General features: G+C 37.6%; 2 protein-coding genes across 3 annotated transcripts in view; both read right to left on the bottom strand.

Annotated features, from left to right (window-relative positions):
- Positions 1 to 3,104, bottom strand: part of PSEN1 (presenilin 1) — a 35,436-nt gene extending 32,332 nt beyond the window's left edge. The window contains exons 1-2 of the mRNA XM_062577194.1: positions 3,064 to 3,104; positions 215 to 358 (exon numbers count right to left, since the gene is read on the bottom strand). Coding sequence (XP_062433178.1) covers positions 215 to 298 — 84 coding nt within the window. The 5' untranslated portion in view covers positions 299 to 358; positions 3,064 to 3,104. The remainder of the gene's footprint in view (positions 1 to 214; positions 359 to 3,063) is intronic.
- Positions 3,105 to 7,208: 4,104 nt separating this feature from the next.
- RBM25 (RNA binding motif protein 25) overlaps positions 7,209 to 26,957 on the bottom strand; it is a 32,963-nt gene continuing 13,214 nt past the window's right edge. Inside the window, exons 7-19 of one of the 2 annotated variants that reach the window (XM_062577087.1) lie at positions 24,231 to 24,413; positions 21,978 to 22,031; positions 21,639 to 21,722; positions 17,749 to 18,035; positions 16,564 to 16,786; positions 16,135 to 16,224; positions 14,542 to 14,615; positions 13,684 to 13,834; positions 13,104 to 13,428; positions 11,807 to 12,081; positions 11,266 to 11,364; positions 9,893 to 9,940; positions 7,209 to 8,753 (exon numbers count right to left, since the gene is read on the bottom strand). In XM_062577087.1, the coding sequence (XP_062433071.1) occupies positions 8,661 to 8,753; positions 9,893 to 9,940; positions 11,266 to 11,364; positions 11,807 to 12,081; positions 13,104 to 13,428; positions 13,684 to 13,834; positions 14,542 to 14,615; positions 16,135 to 16,224; positions 16,564 to 16,786; positions 17,749 to 18,035; positions 21,639 to 21,722; positions 21,978 to 22,031; positions 24,231 to 24,413 (1,986 nt within the window). In that variant the 3' untranslated portion in view covers positions 7,209 to 8,660. The remainder of the gene's footprint in view (positions 8,754 to 9,892; positions 9,941 to 11,265; positions 11,365 to 11,806; positions 12,082 to 13,103; positions 13,429 to 13,683; positions 13,835 to 14,541; positions 14,616 to 16,134; positions 16,225 to 16,563; positions 16,787 to 17,748; positions 18,036 to 21,638; positions 21,723 to 21,977; positions 22,032 to 24,230; positions 24,414 to 26,957) is intronic. The other variant, XM_062577088.1, reaches the window with a different exon arrangement.

Here is a 26,957-nt window from a genome sequence, read left to right as displayed (position 1 = left end):
GAGAAGGCTATCTATATATAAAAGGGAGGTTAGAATATCAATTTTTCAAAAAAATATTTCTTCTACAGTGCTTCTCACCACAATGTATGGTACTGACAGATAGAAAGAATTACTAACAAATGGACTTCTGTAATTCTGAACTGTATTTTCATCCACACTTTATTCATTATTCATCCTGATTTAACTACTACCAGGTGATAAAATTGTTACATACTGTGTTGCTGAGGTGATTATCAGGGAAGTTTTCTGTCAGCTGTCCATGCTGGAACTGGGGTAAATGTGCAGATAGTTCTGTCATTGGGGCTGTCCTCTTGAAATCACTTACTTGTATGCAAAACAGATCTTTCTTCTTGAGATGCTGAAAGGAAAAAGATATGTTAAAAAACTTCGATCTTACGTGACCAAGATCTTCATCTCTGCCCCTCAATTTTTAGAGTTCCTGCAGACTAAACATAACTATTCTTCTATCTTCTCTACCGCAATACAGAGCTGTAACACTTCTTCACGAATATACCATAATAGGGATTTTCCAGCACAAAAATAAGAGTGTCTGGACTTTATCAAATTAGTTCATCAGCAACGGAAATGAACCAACAACAAACTAGTCATTCAAAACAGTTCTCTATTCTATCTTGTGCAATTAATGAGAAGCACTGCCCAATTTGTTCAGTGTGACCTTTTGCTTGTCTGTTTTTATTTCATTGGTGTACAATTGCTATACATTGCTCATTTTTGGATTGGTGATATGCTCAAGGACAATCTTCAAGCTTATTACAAGGATGATCAAGTTACACCTGATCATTTAAAACCTGAATATGATCGACATCTAATATCACAATACCCTAGCAGCTACTAAGAGCTGCACAAAACAATATTTCAGCTGAGCCTCAAGAATTAACGTACATGCTTTTCCCCTACTGGTACCCATTATATATTAGATAAATGTACATAAACATGCTATATACTTGTAGCAGCTTTATACATCTTACATAAAAGCCACATACAAACATTTTCTACTGCAAACATGAATAAACAGAAGCTTGAAACAGAAGCACGAATAACAGAAGTTTCTCAATAGAGAGGAGGATAAAAAGGAGGAAGAAGAGGAATACAGCTAACCAAGTTTCAGCAAAAAATAATTTTAAGAAGCAAAATGTAAGCCCGAATAAATCACTGGCTTGCTTGCACAGCAGTGAACTGAATACTGAATTAATAGCCACTGTTGCTAAGAGAGTGCCAGTCCCCACTCACACCTCCAGTTGCTCCTGCTCTTACCCTGTGCCAGCTCCAGCACTTACAGTCCTCTCCACAATAGATTTAACTTACTAACACAGAAGAAAACAAACTCGGCAAAAAGACTAGAATGTTTTTCTGCTGTTTTAATACATTCAACCAATATATGAAAAAAATTAGAACTGATCCAATGGAGTACACCTAGACCCTCAGCACAAAGCCAGGCCTCTCACTTTTGGCAACAGCAAGCCAGGAGACAGTATCTTACTTATACAGGCAGTTAAGCCTATTTTTATAGGCACAAAGGCATAGAAGCTGTTTCTCTACATACAAATAAGTTAATGTCTTACAAAATTAGTTCACAGCACTTACTAACTTCAGCAGAGAGATACAGCTTACACTAAAGGACCATTAGGAAGCAACACCAATTTAACAAGTCTAGTGGGATCACCTTAACTGTTTGGAAAATGAAAACAATGGAGTATTAACCAGAAGAATGGCTCTTTTCCAGGCCTTTAATTAAAACTAAAGCATATGTAATTTGACATGTAATGAAATGTAAGATTAAATGAAAATAAATAGACATTATGTTACTTTTACTTTAAGTCCTTTCTCTAGTGCTTTGTTTTTTCTACAAAATATAAACAATAGTGTTTCAAGGAGATAGCTATCAAGGTTTTCAGTGATAAAGCCCAATAAAGTACTTAAGCATGATTATCCAAATCTAGATCATCAGAATGAGTGTGTTTTGTTTAATAAAGCAGCAGGCCAAAATCCTAGTCAAAATTGGAAAAAAAAAAAAAAAATCACAAAATCCTATCCCCACAAATTCCTTCTAAAGACAACCACCACAAACTCACCAAACAAGAAACCAGCTACTGGAGAGAAGCAGAGAAAACTGAATACAGTATACAGTAACTGCCAGAAGTGACATGAAAGCCAGAAAGACAGTGCCTAACAGGCCTCAAAACTAACAGTTTGTTGAAACAATCCTTCTTTAAAACTCAAAAGCTTGGAAGACAGACTCATTGCATCTTCTAGAATAATTTTATTTTCTATCGTATAACAAGTTAACTCTCTCAAGTGAGAACAAAAGCTAGAAATAAACCTTGAGTAAAGAGAAGCAAATCCATTTACTTGTTTTACCTGAAAAGGGGCTTATCAAAATATGTTTTTCTTTTCTAACAAAACTGTTAGTATTAAAAAAGCTTGCCTGCAAAAGTGCTTTCTTTTGCATCTCTCATAAGGCTGCAAAGAGAATTCTGACTGTAATTTTAACGTATTTGCATTTACCTTTACATTAGCAGCCACACACAAGTGAGCTGTTTCCTTCAAGTTAGAAGCATACCTCAATCTACCAGAAGAATCACACGGTGCGGCCCGGTTAACCCGCGATCTACCCCTCAGGCAAGCAGCCACACCGGCTTCCCCCAGCCAGCACCGCAGAGCGGACGGCGAACGCCCCCGAGGAGCACTCGGGTCCTGCCCCGGGTCCCTCGGCCGCGGCACTCGGCAGCACACACCGGCGCCGCGGTCGCCCAGCGCCTCCGCTGCCCCAGGGTCTCCGCAGCCGCGGGGAAAAAGGCGGCAGGCCGGAAGGGGCCGGTGCGCGCGAGCCCCCTCCTCGCCGCTGCGCCGTTACCCGGCCCGAGCCCCGAGCGGCCGTTACCGCGCCGCGATGCTCCCCGGGCCCGCTCGAGCCCCGCCGGCCGCAGCGGAGCCGCCTCTGCCTTGCCAGACCCCTCCGGACTCGGGGCCTCCGCACCGGCCCGGGCCGGGCCGGCCCGGCCGCGCAGAGCTCGCACAGGCGCCTCCCGCTCCCGGACCCACCTGCACCGACCCTCCCGCCGCTCCGCCGCCGGCGCCTCGCCTCACCTCACCTCCCCGCGGCCCGGCCCCTCCCCGCCGTGACCTCACTTCCGGCCGCGGGCGGCCACGGGAGGCGGCGCGCGGCCATTTCCGCCCCCCCACGCGCAGGCGCGGGGGGAGCTGAGCACCGCCGGGCCGGGCCGGGCCGGGCCGGGCCGGGCCGAGCCGGGCCGGGCCGAGCCGGCGCGCATCGCCTCAGCGGGGCGGGAGGCCCGGCGCCTTCCGGAGAGAGCGAGCCTAAAGCGCCTCGTTAATCACCGAGATTTTGCATTTCTGCTTACCTGGGGAGGGGAGAAACCCTGAAACGGTAATTGGTTGCTGGAAAAAAAAAAAATTATTTAACAGCCAGATTTGAACTGCAGAAGAAAATTAGTTGATTAGTTGATTTCCCTCTTGGAGACTCTAGCTGAGGGTGCTTCTGCCAGGCAAAGCTGTTGCCTACTCCTGTGGAATGAATTTATCTGAAATTTTCTCACTTAGTGGAAATTACTTTTGACACTTGTACAAAATCATCCTCTCTGAAAAACCTAGAACTATGTTTGCCTGAATCACCTGTGCACCTTGTTTAATGGTAGAAGTTACTGGAGGTGCTGAGAACAGAGTTCTTGAGCTGACTGGCTTTTCATGTTTTATTTTCCTTGAACTAGTACTTGCTAGCCATACACCTGTAATTCATTTGTAGAACAGGCAGCTATGAAATAGTGGGGTTCCCCCCCCCCCTCACTCTTGCATAGCAAAATAAAGCTTGTCTTACATGATCAGCTACTAAATAGAAATGGATTTTTAAGAGGAAATACACACTACAAACTTTGTTAATTTGTTACTTAAGCTATTACTGTTAAAATGCCAATAAAAAAGCATTACAAAGAAAAATCTTGAAATGATCTTAACAATATTTTCACTTTGAAATGTAAAAACCTCTCTTTTCAAGAAGCCTAGGTAGACCTGTGACTCCATTCTAGGAAGAGATGAAGGTAACTTCAAATCTGAAGCTTGCTTTAGTATCCATGGTATTTGAGTAATCTATGCTTCGTTTTTAAGGACGCTTAGTATAACAGGTAACTAACACCCAATTCAAACAGCAAAATCTACTGAGAGACCATGCTGCGTTCTGCATGTTTAAGAAAGACATTGTATTTTACTATTCAACTACAGTCCAATTAGAAAATGAATTTAAGTGACACAGAAGTATTGCACATTAGAGTTACATTTTTACCTGTGCACTTTGACAGAAATACCAAGTTTATGGGCTGTAGGCATTTGAAGTGCATTTAAAATGAACACAGTTTAGAATAAATAAGCAAAGCATAACCATTAATTGAATGAAACTATCAGTTTAAGAATTTGGACATTCAAGTGAACCAGACAATTTTCTATGTGTATTACTGATACCTTTTTAATCTATGGTAACATACCTATTCTTATAATACTGCTAGTCTGCATTTTAATTTGTAATTTTGCATATTCATACATAAGAATTTTTTCCCTTAGTCATTAATTACAATTAAAAACTATGCCTTTCAAGGTATGTTTACAGCCATGCTAAATTACCAAATGTTGTTAATGTATGAAGAGAAGCATATTCTTCATCCCTAAAATAATAATTCCAGATTCTCCCAGGACAAAGCTATTTCATAGCTTCAGAGTTTCTGGTTGTGAAGCAGGAACTAGAGCTTGGTGTACCAGACTATATGAAGTCTGTGCACTTCATGAACAGGAAGTCATCTCTAAGCACATGGTTTGATAATTAAATAAGGCTCTCTGAGCTCATGTTAATACAAGAACTACTTGTATTTCTAAGGCAGAATCACTAATTAAGAACAAATACTGATAACTATATCAAAAAACATCCCCCCCAAAACCAATCCCCTCTGCCCTTGAAACTCAGCAGTTATTTGCCTTGCTTAAGAGGAAAGAAAAAGTTCACTGTCCCAGATATTTAGTCTTGAGATACTTTGAGACTTTTTCCAGGTCTGGAGCAACTGATGAAAGACATGGGTAGACCTCAGGATTTAATGCACAACTGCTTGTTTACACTGGGAAAAAGAAAGTGCGACTCTACAGAAATGTGTAAAACTGAAACTTCCAGCTCTAAGTGCCTCCACTCACTAAAATACTCCTGCATGTAGGTGTCTAGCAACCCCATTTAATGAAAAGCCTAAGAGGTCTAATGCTTTCCTCTAACAGGAATGTTAACAGTAAGAAACAGGGATTCAGTGAGAAACTAAATTTCTGGTTTGTGTTCCTACTTCCCCACACCTTTAGAGTAGAAATCATCTAGCCAAGTAATGGTTTCCCTTTTTAAGGCAGGTTCTGATTTAAAAAGGGAGAGTAGCACTAAATGAATACATAATCACGTTAAATGTTCTAGACATGAAAAAGTCTCACGTCATCAAGTTAACAGTAATATAGAACTATGTTGTTCTTTACCGAGCTCCTTACCTGTTCATAGTTTCCAATTCTTTTTCATAGTGCATATAAAAGCAAACCGTACTGCAAAGAATTTACATTACGTAGTTGCGTATTCTGAGTAATGCTACAGTTGGTCAGTTGTGCAGAGTGATTTTAAGGAGACCAAGAGCATTCTTTCAAAGAAGTTAAGATGTAAATCCTCAATATGAACACTGATATTTTTCTCTCTATGCACTTATACATAAGTTTTTCATTCCTGTCATGGAATAGGTCATATTGTGGCATATTGCACTGAATACCCAGTGACAACATACATACTTAGCTATATCAAGTAACGTCCCCAGTGTGTTGTCAATCTGTGCATCACTACGTTCCATAGTGGTAGCATACTATCAGTATTAAACATGTCCACACTTTCACATTTTCAGACAGTGCTGTAATTTGAAACTGGTTAAAAAAGTTTTTTCCTAACTCCCCCTCCCCCCAAATTTATCTTGAAGTAATTCTGCTCCTGTGTGTTGAGAGAAAAACATTGTTAAGGAAGGGAAGTTACTTTCTGTATTATGAACCTCTCAGCACTACTTAGAATTGTGTCCTATCTCCAGTATCACACCCCCCAAACAATTTATTATCAGTGAGAAACAGTAACACTAGTTTGAGCAACAAGTAACACCAGAAGTTACTACTAAAAATCCTGAGTTTTGAAAGAGCAGAATTTGCTAAATCACTTGCAAAAGCCAGGTGCTATACTGGACATTCCTTCCTCCTTCAACTACAACTGAAAATTTTAACTTCCACCAAAATCCATGTTTTGATATGGCACAACCGCTTTTAAGTACTGATTACTTATTTACCTGAATATTTAACACTTCAGTTTAAATTTTACATGTCTTCATCACCCAGATGAACCTCCTTCTTCCTTTAGTCTCCTTAGGAAGGCAAGAATACAAGCTTATGTCCAATTCATTAATAGTATAATGGACTAATAAACAGCTTTAATGTAGGGCAAAAGAAATCAAGATTACATCTCATAACTTAGTCTTTCACTAAAGAATCTAAACAAGGACATTAGTAGCATTACAAGGCCTCTGTTGCAATTTCCTTGTTTAAATACTAATGACAGGGATGGAATGCCACATTAGCAAAACAAAAAGCACCCAAAGAGATGGGACTCAAAGTCCATTCTCCCTCTTTTCCGCATTTTTCTACAAACCTGGAACAAGTTTTGAAATTCTTTAGAATTTGGAGGGTTTTTGTTAATGTCAATACAAAATTGCATAGGAGAGAATGGGGAAATGATTTCTTAGGGTACATCAAGTTGCAGGAAAAAAGACAAAACCCAAGAGAAGGAAGGTTGCTGCATGTAAGTATGCGAAACAAAACAGCCTCATGCAAACTCATGCACAATTTAAGATAACATCTGAGCATTACACTTCAAATTTAAAAAGAGAACATTTTGTGGTGTGTAGTATTACAAGGATGAGAAAGAACACATTAGCAGCATATCTGTATTTGCAGGCTTTAGTGACCTGATGTAAATCAGAAAGTAATTTAAAACAACAACAATATATATATATATATATATATATATATAAAAATCTCAAAGCCTAATTTATGAATGTTTTAGTTATTGATTCAGAAAGCAGTGTTAAATAAAACCACATGCTGCACAAGACTCCAAAAAAACTCAGCCCTTAAATCAAATATATACATTTTTAATATCTGAAGTATTTACATGGTGGAACCTTTACACGATCCCATTTGTTAAGAACAGTGTTTTCAAGTGTCCTCTCCAGATACAAAGAACTAGTAACTCAAGGTCACAGTTATGTTTTCTGAACAGGTCAACCTGTATCCTTCAGTTAAATACAATATAGAGATACTGGAACAGCTTTACCTAATTTGTTTGCTATTAAGAATTGTGTTTAAAAATTAAAAATGTTTTGAGACAGTTTGCTCCCTGGAACACAGTCATCCTGCAATCAAAACAGCTCATAGCACATCATCATTTTGACTTCTTACCTGGGTATGAGATAAAAAATGCAGTGTACAGTACATCTCATCATTTATACTACATCAGCCTATTTATAAAAACCCATACAGACAAGGCAGGAAAGTATTGCCCTCTTTTCTTGGGCAAGAGACTGCTTACAGTACAACTGAAGAAAACAAGAGTCAGGGCTGGTTCAACAGTATGCATAAAAACAAGACTTCAGCTTTGTTTGAAAACTTAGATTTAGTTTTGTCAACTACTATTGTTCAGTAACATCCTTTAACCTTTCCAAACAGGTATTTTTTTTTTAATTCTAATAATAATAATAATAATAATTTATTAAAAAAAATCAAATCTGATTATTTTGGAGACAATAAGGATAAATAGGAAGGGCTAAAATAAAATTGGTCAGATATCCTAAGTTAAAAAAAAAATTAAATAATGCTTGTTGGAAGTCCTGCTCTTGATCTAACTGAGAAAACAATAAAAAGCTTTCTGCAATTTGCACTTTCTAAGAAAGAAGCAGAGCATCTGCAGGAGAGATTCAGTTTCCAGCTTCATTAGTAATTCTAAATAGGTGAAGTACTGAGACTCCTGCTGGTTCAAGTCAGAATAGAAAAGTCTGTGGGAACTCTTTTTCCAGAGTCAGATGAGGTGACCAACATCTCACATAAAACTGTTTTGTTAAAGCAGCTCAAAGGACTTTTTAAATTGTGTTTTGATCACTTCTTAAATAGAGGGAGGATAACCCAGAAAAGGCTAATAAATCTGCAGTAAAATCATTTGTCTTCATCTGTAACTGACATAGTTCCACATTAAGTGCAAATGTTTTGCAAAACAGGGCTCTTTTTAATATTTACAAGAATCAGAATAGCATAACAAGATTACCAGAGAGCGTGTACAGTAGCTGCAGCTTATAAAACATACCGGTAATTGTACCTGGTGAATTATAAAGAGAACCAACGCAGGATTCAGATAACTATAACCGAGAAGGGTAAAGGGGGCCTCAGAGCAGAGGACAAAAAATTTCACATTTTCTACATAAAAAAATACAGGTCTCAAGTCTCTGAGAACAGAGAAAATTTGAAGTCCTTGAATGATGGGGAGGAAAAAAAAAAAATTGAAATGGAACCCTAGAAGCAAGGAGCGTGCTTTATTTCACTAGACCAATCTTCTTGGCTTCTGTTTCATATATCAACAACCTCCACATTTTGACTATGAAAACTTCAGCTTCTTCATCCAGTACCTGTAAAAAATGCACATTTTTTTGGTTATGATGATGTTCCAGTTATAAAGACTAATTCCAGCCATATCAGAAAGTCTATCAGTTGTAGTTAAAAGGAAGATGACTGTGTGGTGAACAACCATTTTTTTATGAATAAGCTGAGTGGAGGTAGTATTACCCAACTTACGCCTTGAAGTGAGGCACTGTATAAAACTTAAATGCAGGACCCACATCAGACTTGGCCAGGCTCAAATTAAATAGTTGTAAAATGCAGCTGTGTAAAATGCACTATGAGACAGAAATACCAATACATTGGTCTCCAAAAATAGTAGTAAGAATTGTGAAGAATATAAGAACAGGACAAACATACATGATGTTTTCCCTTAACTCTCTCCTAGCCTACACCTATTTTCAGCTTAGGAAGTTCCTTGGACATTGATTTATTTAGTAATCCCTTCTCCACTGAGGGACTACTAAATAAACTTTCCTTGAACTTATCCAGGCTTCTCTTGAACACATGTAAACTTTTAAGCATGCATAACATTTCTCAGGAAGATCCCCAGGTCATCTACTAGTCAGACCAAGAACCCCGTACTAACTTCTGTTATGAATCTGTTTTCCGTCAACCTGATGCCTCCAAGTTTTTGGTGTAGAAAAGAGAGCGAACCGTTCCTATTCACCTTTCAGTGAATGAAAACAAGGAAAAACACTAGTCTTGTTTTACAGAGTTCCTCTCTTCCAACATCAGGCAAAATGCAAGAACCTTCAACCTTCTAGAGATCACCTTTTACTCGTTACTCAGAAACAGACCCATTAAAACTCTAAAAGAATAGGAGGGGATTGAGAAAACATTGAGATTTAAGATACAAAACTGTTATTGGCTGATTCTTTTCTCTCCTATTAGGAGCAGAATATTCTACATTTCTGAATACTGAGCATTTCTGAAAATACATTAGTATTTTCTCCTTAGGTGCCGAAATCACAAAGTCATCTAAGTGCCAGGATAACCTCTTTATTAAGGTCATTTTCATATCTACCTACAGTATGCATGTTCTATGAATGTGAAATGTTTCTGTTATTGACTCCAACTATTTCACAAAACTCACTGTTAGCATCAGTGTAATGTAGAAGGTGTATTAAGTTATACAATTTCTGCTTACCATGGCAACATCATCCAGTATGCTCTGTGGTGAGCTATGAGCCATAACCTGAAAGAAAAAAGGTTTTAGTTTGAAAATTGAAGGGAAATCATCCCAACATTTTTTTAGCAAAAATTGAATCATTGCTTTTCAAGGATTTTGAATTCTTTGCACATTCAATATAGGAAACATGTATTTCCAAATCATTAGTTCACAGTAATAACCAGGGCAAAATTAATCTTAAACTACATCAACTTCCATTGCAGTGCTAGTGTTGCAGCTCTTTGCCAAGAAAGAACTTCTAGCAAGCCCCAGAGATTCAACAGGAACTCTATGTGCTGACTATTCTTGCATCTCCAGTTGGGCTTTCCTAGTTTGAGGAATAAGCTCCCCTTCCTTCAACAGTGAACTCCTAATGGAAGGAGGCAAAGGCAAGAGCAGACAGATTTTGTCCCTGTATCACTCTTCATAACCGAATTTTCCATCTGCCATTTAAAGTATTCATACTGTTTTATTTTTTTTTTCAGAACCAAGTAGTCTTTTAAGACTATAGGCTGACATTCTTTTTTAAAAAAATATAATTTAAAACTTGACGAATATTAAGCTTCCATTTTTTGCTTTCTGTTAACCACCTGCATCCACAGAACTATCACACAGTGTACCTCTCAGAGCAGCACTAAAAGGGAAGCTGAGACAAGCCATTATGAATGCGAGTATCACAAAAGCTAAAAATGAGTTTTTGAAACCCTCTGCTTAAGAAACAGCTATAAAGTTATGCTGATTTAAGCAAGTTACTAAGTTTTTAGGTTGTAATTTGATGGAAGAAGCTATGAACAGTTTAGTTTAAAAAAGTGTCCACTGGCAAAAAGGTAGAGATTTGGCGCCTCAGAGTGACTTCTAATGAGAAGCTTAGAACCTCAGTATTTGTTTGCTGATAAAGCAACAACAGCGACTGAAAAGAGCTTTCCGAAGAGTTAATTCAGTTAATTTAAAATTAACGTAAAATCAACCTATTGGCTTCTTTTTTTTTTCTCTTGAATTTGTATACATTTTTGTTAGAAACAGGAATGGCCAATGAGATTAGCTCTGAAATCTAATGATGAAGCTCTGAGTTTAACACTTGCTTTGCCAACTGCTTATTTCATCAATCCAGACAACGGGTTTATCTAACAGATAACAGAGAGCATCTGGCATGTACATATTGTGTATAAACAATAAAGGATCTAACTTGTAAATCGTAAGGGTACATACCAATTCCAAGTATACTGACTGTCTCTGAACAATACCATGAAATACAGAGAAGATAACATACTGCCTTCAAATACAGATACTGCAGTCATTGCTGCTGCTTAAACTGGGAGTAAAAACCAGATTTTTTTTTAAAAAAAATTAACCTTAGAACAGACAAAGTCAACTAGCGTAGCTTCTTCTTCACCAATGTATTCTATTATTTTCTTGTTGATCCACGGCCTGATTCGACGTTCCATTAATGTCTGAAAGAGAAAAGAATACCATAGTTTCCATAATCTTTGTTGCCCTGAAACAATACCACTAGAAAGAGACAGTTAGAAGACACAAACAACTGTTTAATGAAAAATACAAACTGACAGCAACTACAAGATAACTCTCCTGGATTTGGTGACAGCAATTATTTGTTTCCATTCAATCAGACAATCATTCAAACATGTTTTTAGAGGACTTTTTCCCCCTTCCATGATACTGTTAGACAATTTATGGCAGCAGTTCAATAAAAATAAGGCATACTTCAGAATCAATATCGTAAATGGAAAAGAAATACAGTAATTGTATTTGATTCCATTTGACGCTGCTGCTTCAGCACATCATGGTTCCAGGTGTGCTGCCTCTTTATTCAGTTCTGAGGTTTGTTTGGGGAAGTTAAGCTTTTCTGTGAACGATTAAAACGAATCAACTTACTGAATCCACAATTGACCAGTCAAGAGGATAAGCAAAAAGCTCTGGTTTTGCTGTAGGAATCTTCTCAATAAGACTCTTAATATGTTTCCGTTTTTCTTCTGTATTGACGCTGCCTTTGAGATTGCTTTTATCTTCTTCTCCATAATCCAAGGGGACCAGTTTCCTTTTCCGGGGCACATCATCACTGTCTTCATCATCAAATTTATTGAAAACGCTATCCACAGCAAGCTTCTTCCTTTTTACAGCATTGGGCTGATTAGGACTATTGCAGGCCCCTACAAACAAAAGGGTGAATAACAATTTCATAAAACTACAACTGAAGCTAGTTTGCTTTTTGTAAATTCGAGAAAGATTGTATTGCATGTTAAATGTCTGTGAATGTCTAGATCAGCATTTTAATCTCTCCAACTTTGTTACGAATGGCAAAAAAGTTAAAAGATTGCAGCTGAGTTTCTTCAAAGTTCATGAAAAGTAAGGTCTTTCTCTACCCTGAAGCCAACTAGCACCCTCACTGAGGAAGGGGACTATACCATGAGTTCAACCCTTAGTAAGTGCAAAGTACAGAACTGAAAGATTATGATGGATTAAGCCAGAGATACAGCTTTAATCAGTTAACCTCATTCCAGATGGATTTTCTTCATTCAAAATTTAACACAGAGGGAGCTCAAACCGCAACCTTGGCATAACTCAATCAACATAATAAATCATAAATGCATAAGCCTTATGGGAGATCTGCTGCTCAGAACTCTTAAAAAAAAATCTAGGAAATTGCTAACATGCTAAGGAACTCCAGACTTACACACTATATGCAATTCTGTGATCAATTCATTGTGCTACTCTAAGGTGGGGAGCAGGAAGTCTCATTTTCAATTTTCTTCTTCTTTTAAAAGGATCTTTGTGAATAAATAAAAGAGAGGGGCTTAATTTAAAGTGTACTTACATTAATGAAAAGTAGCAATGGGTTTTAAAAGAAATATTTAGAGATCTATTAAAGTGAAATATTATGTGGAATTAACCAATTCCAGTTCAATATTCTTAAAGTTAATTCTTTAGCATGCCAAAACTTCCCTCTCTCTCCTCCTTCCCTCCACATTTTGGGGAGAGATGATATCTATAAAGCAGATGATCTGGATAAGGGGGGGGGGAGATCAAGGAGAACATCTAGGTAACACCTTGATACACTAAGTTGTTTGAGTATGTCAAAAACACCATATTTTTGGAAAACCAACTGTCTATTCAGCTTGGCTTTCTTCATTCTGATCCCATATGGAACATTAAAATGAAAATGTAAACTTGCCCAATTTGAGGCTAAGTCCTATTTTGGGTCGATGTTCCTCTGGCTGTTGTTGATCAGGTGAATTTTCATGAGGAATTATAATGCCACATGGAGATTCATCACCAGGTGTGTTAGGGGTTGCATTTCCGCTAGCAGAAGAAACAGATGGGGCAGAACTGATGGGTCGTAAAGTTGGTTTAAGGCAGGGCTTTTGTTCAGGCTCCTCTTCCTCTTCCTCTGGCTCTTCTCTTTTTTCCTCTTTTTCTGGCTTTTCCTCCTCTTCTTCCTCTGACTCTGGCTCTTGCTTGATTTGTGGCTGCCTACGCCTTTCAGCCTCCTGCTCCATCTTTAGTAAAAGAATTAGCAAAAAAAAAAAAAAAAAAAAAAAAAAACAGCTCTCAAACAGTACTGTTCAAAAGAATCTGAAGACTCCTTTTCCTAAGGAAGTCTGTGTTAGTCAAATACACGTAATACATGTAACCTAATGCCATTTATCCAAATCTAATCCACGCTTATTTTTTCTTATTTTTTGAACTCTATCCAAACATAGATCTAGAAAGGAGATTTTTGTTTTGTATCCAGTGTTCTTACAGCCACTTACTCTCTGGAGTTCTGCATCTGGATCTGGGTGTCCTTCTGCCAGAAGACGCTGCCTGATTTCTTCCAGTTCTTCCTTTTCTCTCTTCCTATCCCGTTCGTCTGCTTCCATCTCTTTCTCCCTGTCTCGTAGCCTCTTCTGAAGAGCACTACCCCTACAAAAGACACAGAATTTGTATTTAAAGAATTTATATTTGTATTTCAGTGAGAACCATATATGACAAAGCAAGAAATATCCAGTATAGACACATCTCCCATTAAATAAAAATAAAATTAAGACCGTCTGGAGTCCCCTATTTTTTGTAGCAGAAGAATCTAGCATGCCAGTTCTCTACATTACTACCCAGTATTTTCTGTATTGTATTAAGAATATGAATGACTGCAGATTTCGTCGGAGAAAAGAGTCAAATTATTTGTACTTGAAAGAACCGATTATAATTAAAATTTTGGTTAGTCCTATACTCGAAGGAACTTCCCCATCCTTATGGAGTTAACAAGCTTGCTCTTAATACAAATCACAGCTTCCTTGAAACAGACTGCTTAGAGGTATGCTTCACTGATTCTTCCCCCTGCAAGCTCCCTTGTTTTGGGATTACACTATCCTCTGCTCTGCCTCACCCATTAGTTCAGCGATAGGAAGTAGCAGCTACTTCTAAGCATCAACAAGTAGTAGTATGGAGTTTCCCTTTTCCCTCTACCACTTACGCAGTGACTCAGAAATAACTTAGGCAGTTATACGACCTTTACATTACAAGATAACCTCTCTATAACACAATTCCATAAACCTGAACCAATAAGCCCTGCAATTTTGGTAGAACAGCAACAAAAGCTTTCTTATTAGGGATAAATATACAAGACATACCTGTAGTATTTTGGATCATCTCTGTCATCATCATAATCTTCTAAGAATTCTTTCAACCGTTTGGCTTCTTTTGCCTACAAGAATTTGAGGCGTAAGTAACGCTGCGAAATTATTTCTGTCTTTCTGAGAATTAAAAATTTACTAATGCTATTGGCAAATTAATTTAATATATTCTATGCTTCAAACTAAAAGCACAGAGCTTTCCAGCCAGCAAACCAAAAGGTTTTGAAACGACATAAATATTCTAAGAATCTGTCAACTTGCTATCATATGTTCTATAGCATATATACATCTGTTATGTCTATTGGTATAATCTCTCTGGTTTGCAGTGTTCTACTATTAACATTTTCAATAGGTTCAATCTTGTTCTTCAAATTCATGAGTCTGGTTTTGAACATTTTAAATGCTAGCTTAAGCGTATTTTGTCAGTACTGCTTAGTTTCAAGAACTACACTTAAAGAAAAAAAAAGAATTAGTTATATACAGAAACAAATCTAAGGGATACTTCTACAATAAGCACTCTCCTATCGTGTCATTAATCCAAACCATGTGACGCTATTAATGCACAGGCCAAAAATTGAAGAAGAGGTGTGATGGTCAACAAAATTTTGTTTTCCTCGAATAAAATGGAAAAAGTAAAACTAGTTCTTTGAGTAGAATATAAATGAGGAATTTCTAGCCTGTATCCAAGCAATATCTTTAAGCCAACACCACAATATTTATATGCCAATGACTTTGAGAAACAAATTATGATTATGATTCTAAATTCAGGACCAAATTTATCACTGCTCTCTACCATTGTCATCCACAGTCAGCATCCAGAAGGATCACAGATAGAAATAAGTCATTCTTGTAGATGTTCCCATCCTCCCCTGCAAGCTTTTGGGGAAAAAATTAAGTTTCATGTAAAACAATGTCTCTTCTATTTTCTTCTTCCCCACATCCCTTTGCATTTTCAGCTTTGCAGCACTTCCCAATCTACTTCCTACTTAGGACTTTCACATTTTCTCTTCTTCTCTGGTTTAATTATGAGTATTACGATCATTTAGAAGAACTTCAAGGCAAAACTATGACAGTACAAAAATCTCCATCTTCCATAGGTAACATTTCAGACAAATGGCATGAGTTACATCGATAACTGCGATAATTTCACAAGAAAGGAACTGAAGACAGAAATTTACTCAATGCTTAGGTATTACACAAGATCCAGTCACGTGAGCAGGCTGCAAGCAGAACAACAGCTCTGCTCCAGTTTGCACAATTTAGAACACAGAGGTTTTGCTAGAAGTATGACAAAAATATGTCACAGATGTAGTAAAACATGATGATCAAAACCACAGTATTTTGCAGCTACTTCTCATTCTTTTGCCTCTGCAAGACCCAACTCATTAAGTTTTGTTTTCCAGACTCTGGATACTACTATTAGACATCTTCTGTTACAAATCCATTAACTCAAATCTTTGTACAAAAACATGTGCGTTTACGCAAAATCAGTCCACTATCACTATCCACAAAGATAATAATAGAATGCTCCATTTTAAATTGGACATAAAGGAAAAAACCCAAAACTACAAATGCAAACATGAGCCTTACCATTTCCCTTCTTCTTTCTTCCTCCCTTTCAGCCTCTTTTTCATATTCTCGGCTTTTCTTCCGTTCTCTGATTTCCCAGTTTTTAAGACGCTGTAACAGAAGAAAAACAAACTCTACAATCTCAAGAATATTAAAAACAACTATAGTATACAGAAAGGTAATTTAGATTACCGTTTAGAAAAAAAACTTCACTAAAATTAAGCAAACTGTTCATAATTTTAAACCCTGGAATTTAAAAACCTAAATTTCTTCTGAATGAATGATTTATATGATTTACGCACTGTGCCCCAATTGGTAGAGTCAAGGGATTAAAAATGTATTTAGGAACAAAAAGGGAGAAGGAATGCTGTTTTATCTTAAACCAAAAGAGTCTTTATCACCCATCAGAAATAATTTTTTTCCCAGGAAGCCTTAAAAAACCCAAACTACCTCTTGATATGCAGCTTCTTTTTCCCGCAGTTTTCTCTCTAGCTTTCGGCGTTCATAGGCATCTTCCTCATCTTCTTCTCGATCTCTCTTCTTATCCTTTTCTCGTTCCCGCTCCCGCTCTCGTTCTCTTTCTCGTTCCCGCTCTCGTTCTCTTTCCCGCTCCCGCTCTCGTTCTCTTTCCCGCTCCCGCTCTCGTTCTCTTTCCCTGTCTCTGCTTTTTTCTCTAAAGGAAGGAAAGGTTCAAATTTAAGTATTCAGTGTTCATCCTCACTCAATTAAGAGTTATGATCTGAATCACAAAGGACTATTTATAGCATCTTCCAAGTTATTTCTTTTGTGCAGCTGTACAACATGATCAACCAATACAGCAACGGGCACACGTCAGTACTTCTAATATACTGAAAAATTATTTATCTAAAAGTAGTTGTCAGAGCATCCCAATCGCTAAGTAGGGGCCTCTACAGAAACTAAGAATGAGTACATGGCAACTCTCATCAGATTGTTAGTAGTTCCCAACAGGTAACTGACGTAAGCTAAAAACTCTGCAGAGAAGTGTACTTAAATCCTTCACATTTACATTTACATAGCTTACAGACAACTTGGACCTTGCGCACAAGAACGTACATTTAAAGTGAAACAGCTATTTTTCCTCTGATAAGGAGGACAGAAGTATCACCTATAGCCTGACATGATTAGTCACAATTTAAGACTGAAAGAGGATTATTTATATATATATATATATATGTATGTATACACACACACGTGTGCGCGCACGTGTGTATACATATGTGTGTGTGCATATATACGTGTATATATACACGTGCACACACAGACACATACCCGTCAAAAAAAGATAAAGCTAAAAGGTAATGTAGGCAAAAAAGAACACTATCCATCACAGACTAGAATGAGGTTCTAGAGAAAAACAGCACACTTCAGTCATATTCAGTAAACAAGCAAGCCAACTGTGACTTTTCTTATATGCCTATGCTGTGGAAGAAATCAAGTATTTTTTGGATCTGCATCAATGCAGTATTTTCTAAAATCTGATTTTCTGCTTTTATGCTGATCTTCCAGTAGGACTATTCTTTTCTGAACACGCAGCTATCAGGTGAACTACATGTACTAAATGAAGAGTACAAGAAAAAAATGAAGCAGTTGAACAGCAACTCAAATGTAATTTACCTTGATCTACTTCGATCCTTGTTGCGATCTGAACTCCTTTCACGATCTCTGTCACGGTCTCTGTCTCGTTCACGGTCTCTGTCTCGGTCTTTAGTTCGGTCACGATCCCTATCTCGTTCACGTTCACGCTCCCGTTCCTTCTCCTTCTCTCGTTCACGTTCACGCTCCCTCTCTCTTTCACGCTCCCTCCTTTCTCGTTCACGCTCCCGTTCCCTTTCTCTTTCTCTGCGTTCTTTTTCAATTTCCTGTCTTTCTTTCTCCTTTTTGCCTTTTTCCTCCTCCAGTTTCTAAAAACCAACAAGAGAACTTTCACAGTTAATTCCATAGTTTTAGGAACAGGATATTCCCGGCGCAACACACAAGGCTGGTAATGGAAATACCAAAACCGCCACCAATTTTGAAATATTACATAGGGTTTGGTGGGTATTTTTTTTTTTTTTTTTGGAACTCGTTAAGTATGAAATCAAAATGTAGCAATCACAAGACTAAATTTCGTGCAAAAGCATAGATCTACACAGACCAGCAATCTCCAACCTTAGCAGGGCAGGGCTGGCCTGACCTTGTATTATAAGCTAACTAAACTGGACATACACAGTGCACTGCCAATCATGGTTCAGGTGGGCCACAACTCCCATATGTGAAGCAAGCCACTTGGGTACAAGCAAAGTGAACTTTAAGCTGACAAAATTAATTCTGTTCAACTAGAAAAATATATTTGAGTGGAATGCTTACTGGAACAGTGAATTGTTTCCCAAAAAGTCTTGGCAGACCAAAACCATCCTATATGAAAACTTGGGTAAAGAAATTTATCCACTTACACGTGGTGCATGTGGTTAAACAGTGAAGAGAGCTGCAACCTTTCCCCTTTTCCCTCCCTAAAAAAAAGTTCTAACTGTTCATTGGTAAGAACTGGACTCTGCAGAATGGAATCCTTAACTTCCACCACTGCAAGATGGAGAGAGTTAAAAAAAAAGAAAAAAAAAAGAAAAAAGGTTGGAAATAGCTCTTTGGAAACACAGAAACTAAAGGGTTACCTGCTACAGCTCTACTAAAAATTGTGTAAAATTGCCACTTTTTTTTCAATTAAAAACAGTTCCTATGACCAGAATTCCTATAAGACAATAGAAAATACATCAACAGAATGATAGATAAATCCATCCTTGGAAGCAATTGTTATGTGTTAACTTACAGATGCTGTGCTAGGACATGGACCGCCAACACTGGATTAACCTTGCCTATAAGCTATGTTTCTGGGAGGAAGAGCAAGTACACGGTTCACAAATATACCAAATAACAACCAAATATACCAAATTTCAACCTGACGGATGCCATAATACCACATTTTTGAATAAATATTGAGCAGAATAAACAGGTTTATCCCCTTTGGCTCCACGTTTACCATCACTGAAATGAAATTAAAAACCGGAACAATGAAACGGCATTTTCTCTCTTTTTTTTCTTTTCTTTTAAACAAAGCATTTAAGACAACTTTAAAAAGCAATCTTACCTGATATGCATTCTTCTGCCATAGGCCAGGGACCAGAGAACCAACAATAGATTACAGAAATAAAGCTAATTTACTAGCGATCAATGTATCCAGTCAAACTACACTGCACTGATAGCACGATACAGGCAAACTGATGTTGGATACATTGAAATCACAAAAGGAAAAAGGGACTAAAAATGGTAGGAAATTGGTAGAAAACTGATATGAAAAACAAAAATTCTACAGGATATACTGGGCTGAACACCAGTTCCTACAGGACTGTATTTTACAAGAGTTTTGTGTTTGTTAAACCTTAGCATGGTCAGATGTTAAACTAGGCTGCCAACTTTTAAAAATCCAACTTACCTCAAATTTCATATTAAGAAAAGTTTATATGCTGAAGTGGTTGATACTTACAGGTTATCTTAGATGTTCCAATAGTAATTTCTTTGGCTGAACTTCTGCCTTTTTACCACTCTCTCTTTGTTCACAGCGAGAAAAGAAAATTTCTCAAGAGAGTGTTTTTTAATATGTATGTATATACACATACGTAAATATACACACATTAAAAAGTCTTGGTGTTTTAAAAATCTGTTTTGTAAGTCCGCTTTCTCAAAATCCAATTGAAAAAATAAATTGGTCTGTTTTGTAATCAAAAATCTGACCTCACCAACTTCTATCAACCTAAACAAGAAGATCTGAAAGGGTAATGGGATGGGAACAGTATCAGATAAATTGAAGTAATGAACAGAAATGAACAGGTAGAAGAATTATAAATCTTACCTTGAGCTCTCTTCAGACTCGTCCGTGCTGTAAATGGACGCCCCCTGCAATGCTGATACCCTGACAGTCTGTGGTTATTGTTTTATAATCTTGTACCAAAAACATGCAAAGGTTCACTGTGCTCACTAGCCAGCTGCATGAGATTCAACAGCCCCTTTTAAACATAATATCCAATATACACAATGACTACTTTAAGTCGATTTTTAATATTAAGAGACCCAAAACAGTCCCTCCAATAATACAGATTAAAGGCAATAAAATGCCAAATAGCTTCTGAAACAACGAAGCATTTATTTGTTGGTTTTGGTGGGGTTTTTGTTTGTTTTTTTAAGCATATGAATTGTTTGCATTTTAAACCAGTGGCTTGTTAGGGCTTGGAATTAAACACAATTCTACCGAAGTTTCACCAGTGACCAGTATCACATTCAATTACTGAGCTTCTCCAGATGCTTTCTTCTATATTTTTTTTCCGCAAGTTATTTCCAACTTAGACATATTCAGTTTTTCTCTCAGTTCTTTCCAACAATGTATAGCCATTTGTGTTTACACTGATACAGCTGTGTAACAACACGGCACCTCCCCAGCAAATACACAAGGTAAAGGTGAATAACACAAGCATACCGCACCTTGCTGTACCTTTAACTTTTTCATTAAGGTTTGACTTGGGGTATTTTGAAATAAAAACGTGTGCTCAAAAGAGGAGCTTGTTGATACTTCCCTGGGCCAAGGACCATTCCAGTCTTGTTGGGGAAAAATAATACCAACTTTAAACTAAACATTAAAATAAGAACATTACATGCATAGTTGTGTTTCACTATCCATAAGTACCATTCTCCAAAGCAGAAACATTCACCGATGCACTAACATTAACAGAAACTTCTACACATGGGGACCCTGAGGTGGGATTTGATGTGCACAAACATTTCCAAGCCAGTTACCCCTTTGCATATTTTTCTGAGGGGGCATCCATAAGTATAATAAAAAACAGAAGCTCATACTTACATCCTATTCCATGTTACTTTCCAAGCTGTGAGTTTCATCTTGCATTAGTCACCATATGATCTCTATCATAATGGTGGGGGTCAATGAATAGATTAGCTTTATGGGAATTTACAGTTCTTCCATGCATCTAAATTTTGGTAAGTCTGGTAACCACTGACCTAGTTTTAATCTTCCCCCACTCTTAACTTAGAACTATTAAAATAAAAGACTTAAATTTATTTAATTCAAGTTTCAACTCTTCATAAAAAATCTTGGATTATGTTATAAATCTACCTACAGAAACACACTCAAGTGTATGCCTTATACTGCAGCCCCATTTAGTCTTTAGTTATAAATATCTTCACTTAATGTATGTGTAGAAACTTAAGTTGCCTTTACTCATGTTAAAGTGAGATGACTGCAAAGTAATCAGTAGCAATCAAAAATCTTAGCATAAAGACATCAAGGGCCACTTTAACGTGGCATTTGCCTTTCGTTGAATTTAAAGAACTATGTATATTAAACCTAACACAAACAGCATTATAAGTGATATTGCAATGTACTGCTAAATTTTACTATAGTGTTTTTCTGGATTTTGAAAAAGCCTAATTTGTATTAAGTGCAAAAACAAGAATACTACCTTGTGTGTGTCTCTGAATTTACTGATCTCTCTTGATATCAGGTCTCTTTTGTCTTCCTCCATTTCTATAGCATTTATATCCTCCTAAAAAACAAGGGGGACAGGTGGAAAAGCATTAAGAGCCATCTGTACATACATAGAAGAACAAGAGAAGAGCTGAAGGTTAGAAGTTTTCAACCAGTCTTGTAAGAGATAAATAAAGTCCTTCTGCAGTACCAAACCTGACAGTCTGATGTTAATGAGTGAAAAAAAAAAAAAAAAAATCAGATGGACAAGAGTCACAAATCTGGCAACTAGCAGTAAACATAGTCATTGTCAAAGCCTACAATGTAAACGAACCTTGGTGATGAGTGGATAAGGTATCAGTGGGGCCACTGGAAATCTGCGGAAAATCTGCGGAAAAATCCACGGAGATTTTTTTTTTTAAAAATAGATTGCACACTACTCTGAAAAACAATGTTTTGTATGTTTGCACTATAAAGCAATATTGTATTGCTGTGATCTCATTTCTTTGATTCAACAAAATTACAGAAGAACCTCGCTAATTCTCCCTTCTCTGAACTATTGAAATATAGAGTGAGGTCTCGTATTAGTAAGACTTCACCAAATTACAAAGTATACTACAGGATATTAGTACACTATGACAATGTCATAAACAAGACTAAGCTACGCTTGCCAAAATGAACAGTGAATATATTTGTGGTGCGTAAATCTTGATTTTATTTACTCGCTAATTCGCAAAATTTGGTAAATTGCACCTTGGGTATCCTAGTGGTTAATGCGAATTAGCGAGGTTCCCCCATGCTTGAAATTGAAGAAAAAACCAAAAACAAAAACCAGATTCCACTCATTCTCATTTCCCCACACACATTTTCATCTCCCCCACATCAGTCACTCCTTCATCCAGAAGAACTATTAACAGACTCAGCTGCTAACACCAGCTAGAGCCTTCCTCACCCCAAGCCCTTTAGGGAACAAATCCCACCCCCCACACAAATATCTGCATCCATCTTCCCTCCCCTCCCCCCAACAGTCCTTCTCTCCCCTCTCCTTTAAGGTCAAGAGAGCAATGAGCTAGGACCACCTCTTCACTCCCACCTCTATCCACACAGGCCAAAGATGGCAACCTTCAAGTTTCTTTTCCTCCTCTCCACTAGGGAAGGAAGGAAGTGGTATAATTTCAAACCACAAGTGCTACATATTTAAAAGAGCGTATTTGTCTACTTGACTAGCTCAGATTGGCCTAATTCTAGATCGCACAGAGCTAGCAGAATCCCTCCATCCCAACAACATACTCAGTGCTCAGCTCTTTCAAGACTGTGATGGCCTCTTACAGTTTGAGCTACCTGTCATTATTCATGGTCATATATATGTACCCACAGCACAATAAACATTGTTACAATGCTTGTTTAAAAAAAATAGTAATACAGCTCATAGCATTAGACAGTGACTCATTCTTAATTCTTATCCAAAAAAGTATCTTCTCCCAAAGAAAGGGAGAGGAAAGAAACAAATTCTCAGCTCAGCACTCTCATACCTCAGGTTAGCCATGGCTAACAATGTTGTGGGAGATGTACTCACTCCCTGAGGGAGATGTTGCTTCTTGTACCACACTTACACCCCATTAGCAGTTGGGACTGCATTATTGCCTTGTAATAGGTACTTTGCAGAAGACTTAAGTGGGTAAAAATCTTGGTCAAACAATTCTCCAATCTCTTGCATATTAGGTGAGGAATGGCAGGTGAGAGAACCCATGGTTAGAAACTTGGTTGGAAAAGCTAAGTCTGAGTTTGCTCATTCTTACTCCCTCTTCTCCAGAGTTTGTTTTAATGCATTAAAAAGGTCATCCATAGAAGCAGGTCTGCACCAGAACATTCATTTCCGCCTAACTTTTTTTTTCTTGCATTATACAATATAGGAAAACCAGCTGATCAAACACAGCCAAATTGACATCTGTTTAAATGTGATTTTGTAAAGTAGTAAGATTAGAACACGCCTTTCATCCCTCAAGGATTCCTCGAAAGTTTAAGTATACACATATCCAATTACTGAAGTGCATCCACATCTAGAAAAGACAGCAGCAGCAACCAGTTGGATCAAGGCGCACTACAAGAATGCATACTGTAAGCAAGGAGAGGAAGAATTTTGTTGAAAACCACCAGAGCAAGCCCCTGTCATTACAAAAATGCCCTGGCATCTTTCAGTACCAATGCAAGGTACACAAGAACTCTTTTCAGCTGTTTTTAAAGATCTTGTCTGAAAAACCTACACGCGCGCGCACACACACGCTGATTAAACTGCACTGAATTCAGCATTTCCGCTTTCAGAGGGATGAAAGGTTGATTCAAATCTGCCCAGATTCAAATCTGTTGCTCCAGGAAGTCTAGGTGCTTAGATCCCTAAACCATCCTGAAGGGAAAGTATCTATAACTGACTAGATTTCAGCTTAAAACATGAAACTGCTGCTGACATCAATGCTTGTTGATTTGTTTTCTCATCAGAAGTTTAGGTTTATAGTATTTGCACAAGGTTTGGCCATTATATAAGGTGAGTTGAAGAAAAATCTGTTTTGTCCAAAATCAAAACACATACGTCCTCCTTCTTTTCCTTTTTCTTCTTCCTGGGGTGAGAGTCAGATTCCTGGGAAGGGGCATTGAGCTCGCTGGAATATTCTCGTATTAAGACTTCAATGGCCCCTTTAATTATCTGATCTCTTCTCTTCGTTTCCTCATCCAGTGCTTCATCGTCATCATTTGTTGTCTCTGGTCTGGAGTTCTAAGGGAAAAATGGCAAAGGAAGAAAAATCAACAAATTGAGAATATTAGTTTTATTGCAAAAGTTCATCTTTGTTCATCAGATTTATACATCTATAGCATTTACTAATAACCTACAAATAGTTATCAATTGCACTGTATTACTCAGATCTTTTCACATTAGCAGAGACAAAGACCACACAGTTTTACATGCGGAACACAAAGAGCTGTGGTTGCAAAGAGCAACTGTAGAATTGTGTAATAAATAGAACAGATATGTGGTGGTTAAGGTGGTAGACAGAAAGGCAGAAAGAGCACACACATCTACAGAAAGGCAATCACTATAATCCAAGTGCTGATCAAAAGTTTCTGCCATCTTTCCTTCAGAGCTTTAAGTCATTTCAACAGCAGTTCTTCAAAGCCTACTACTTTAGTACCATGCAATACAAATGTCTACCTCTAATTTTAAAGCTGCAACATACAAAGGAAGAACTATATTAAAAGAAACATTGTTAGAGAAAGTATTCCTCGCACAGCAAACATTTTCTTATCATTGCTGATCAGCTATTTCAGAGTTCCTTTCACCTTTTTGCCCCTTTCAATGTTGTAGTGAGGAAGGGGAACAAACACAAAGAAGTGCATTTCACTAAACATTATACGAAAGGATATAACAGTGATCTGCATACTAAGTAAATCTGCCCACTTCTTAATCCCCTTCATCCTTTAAGAAAATGGAATCTCACCTGAGAATCCAGCTGGGTATCCCGTCAAGCGATAGGTGGTGGGTGGAGTGAGGGGGAGGGAAGGGTCTGATGGAGCAGCAGCTAAGAATGAGGGGGAAGGGAGGATTCAGTTGGAGCTGAAGAGGCTGCCAGGCCAAGGAGAAGCAGGCTGAAAAGAGCTAGAAGGCAGTGACAGGGAGTGGAATTGAAGAGGTCCAGGGAGAAGAAGTGATCAGGGAGAGGATCTAATTAGATAAAGGTTTGCTTGGTGTTTCTATAAGAAATTGCTTTGTAGCATACATGTTTTGATTTCTTAATAAAAAAAGAAAGAACTGCAACCTTGGGTTCTGAGTGGCACCAGAACAGTAGTGGATGATATGAACGGGTTAATTGAAAGGAACCACAGCAGTATGATAAAATATGCTTGATCAAAATTCCTTAGCAGCTCACAAACTTTCTTTGCCACAACATCACAACAAGACATTCGGAGCTAATCTCACTGTATATTTAAGTGGAATAGGCATCTCTTGCTGTCTTTGCCAAAAGGCAACTTCACCAAAAGACACAAACAGCACCCACTGCATTACTATATCCATCCTCAACAACCCAAAGGACCTCCCAGAAAACCAAATGCATGAGAGGTCCAAAAACTTCACTGATACTTTAACCTTGATTAGTCGCAGCTGTGAAGCATGGATATTACAAGTGACACCAATAGGAAACAAGGAAGGCTAGAATGGAAGGGGCAGGCAAATCAAACTTTTTCCCCCTGATCTAGGTTAGCAGCTAATGTATTACTCCATTCAAAACTCATAGTTAGTATTCTGCTTTTACTGAGCCATTGCATTTAATCACATATGCTAGATAGACAGTCAAAAATGTGTTAAATGCTTCAAGTCATCTTTATGCCTCTAGTCCTGGTTAAATAAAAGAAATGAAAGTATGTGTTCCCACTACATTTTATGCAGCTTTAAGAACAACTTTTAGTCGAAATTTTTAAAATTTACCAGCTACTGTGTGATAAACATCTTAGTTTTCTGTACAAGAGTCTCTTTTCACTTTCATTTTACAGAAAGCAATTGTTTTAAGTAGTAAATACCTTAAGGTATGTGCACAATTAACTATTTTAAACAGCAAACCCAACAACTGGATTAAAAAGTGAGATGCATTATGTTAAGCAAAGAAATGGATAAAATTCATTTTCATGCATATTCTGCAGTTCATTTTTTTTATCTCACTACAATTTGACACACTAAATTCCTGTAATTATTCCAGAATATACAGTATTCATTAAAAAAAGTTAAGAAGAGCAGAACAACAGTGACCAATATCTGACCCTTACCTTTAGAAAACAAGGGTACAAAAATAGGATATTTTCCCATCCACTAAATGTTGAATCTGCCTGTAACCTGTCCACTGCCTGATAACTACAAAGAATGATCTAATTCTAGAACATATTAATGAAAGGAAGAGAAGACCATTGCAGGTGGGAGTAGGGAAGAAACCCTGATTTTCTTCAGATAGAGAATTTGTAGTGTCTGTCATAGTAATAATTACTTGAGCTTATAAACTTTTAAGAGCTCCTGAACAAAGATGAAGTAACAGAATCTTAAGGTATGGCATGTGTTGATAAACTTTAGAATGGATTACAAAATTCATTCTAAAGATGCTGTTGTTTACGGACAAGTCTGCAACAGATTAAACTACTGTCATGATTTTAGAAGTTAGTTAAACGGAGATAATTCATGCACTGACATTCCAAATCCAACATAAACATTTACATAGATTTACATCAGTGTGTAAATTTACATAGAACAGCTACATGGTTAATCGATTTTAAAGAC

This window comes from Rhea pennata, chromosome 5, assembly GCF_028389875.1.
Source record: "Rhea pennata isolate bPtePen1 chromosome 5, bPtePen1.pri, whole genome shotgun sequence".
Lineage (NCBI taxonomy): Eukaryota > Metazoa > Chordata > Aves > Rheiformes > Rheidae > Rhea > Rhea pennata.
The sequence above is the reverse complement of the archived record's forward strand: the minus strand, read 5'-3'. Positions and strand labels throughout refer to the sequence as shown.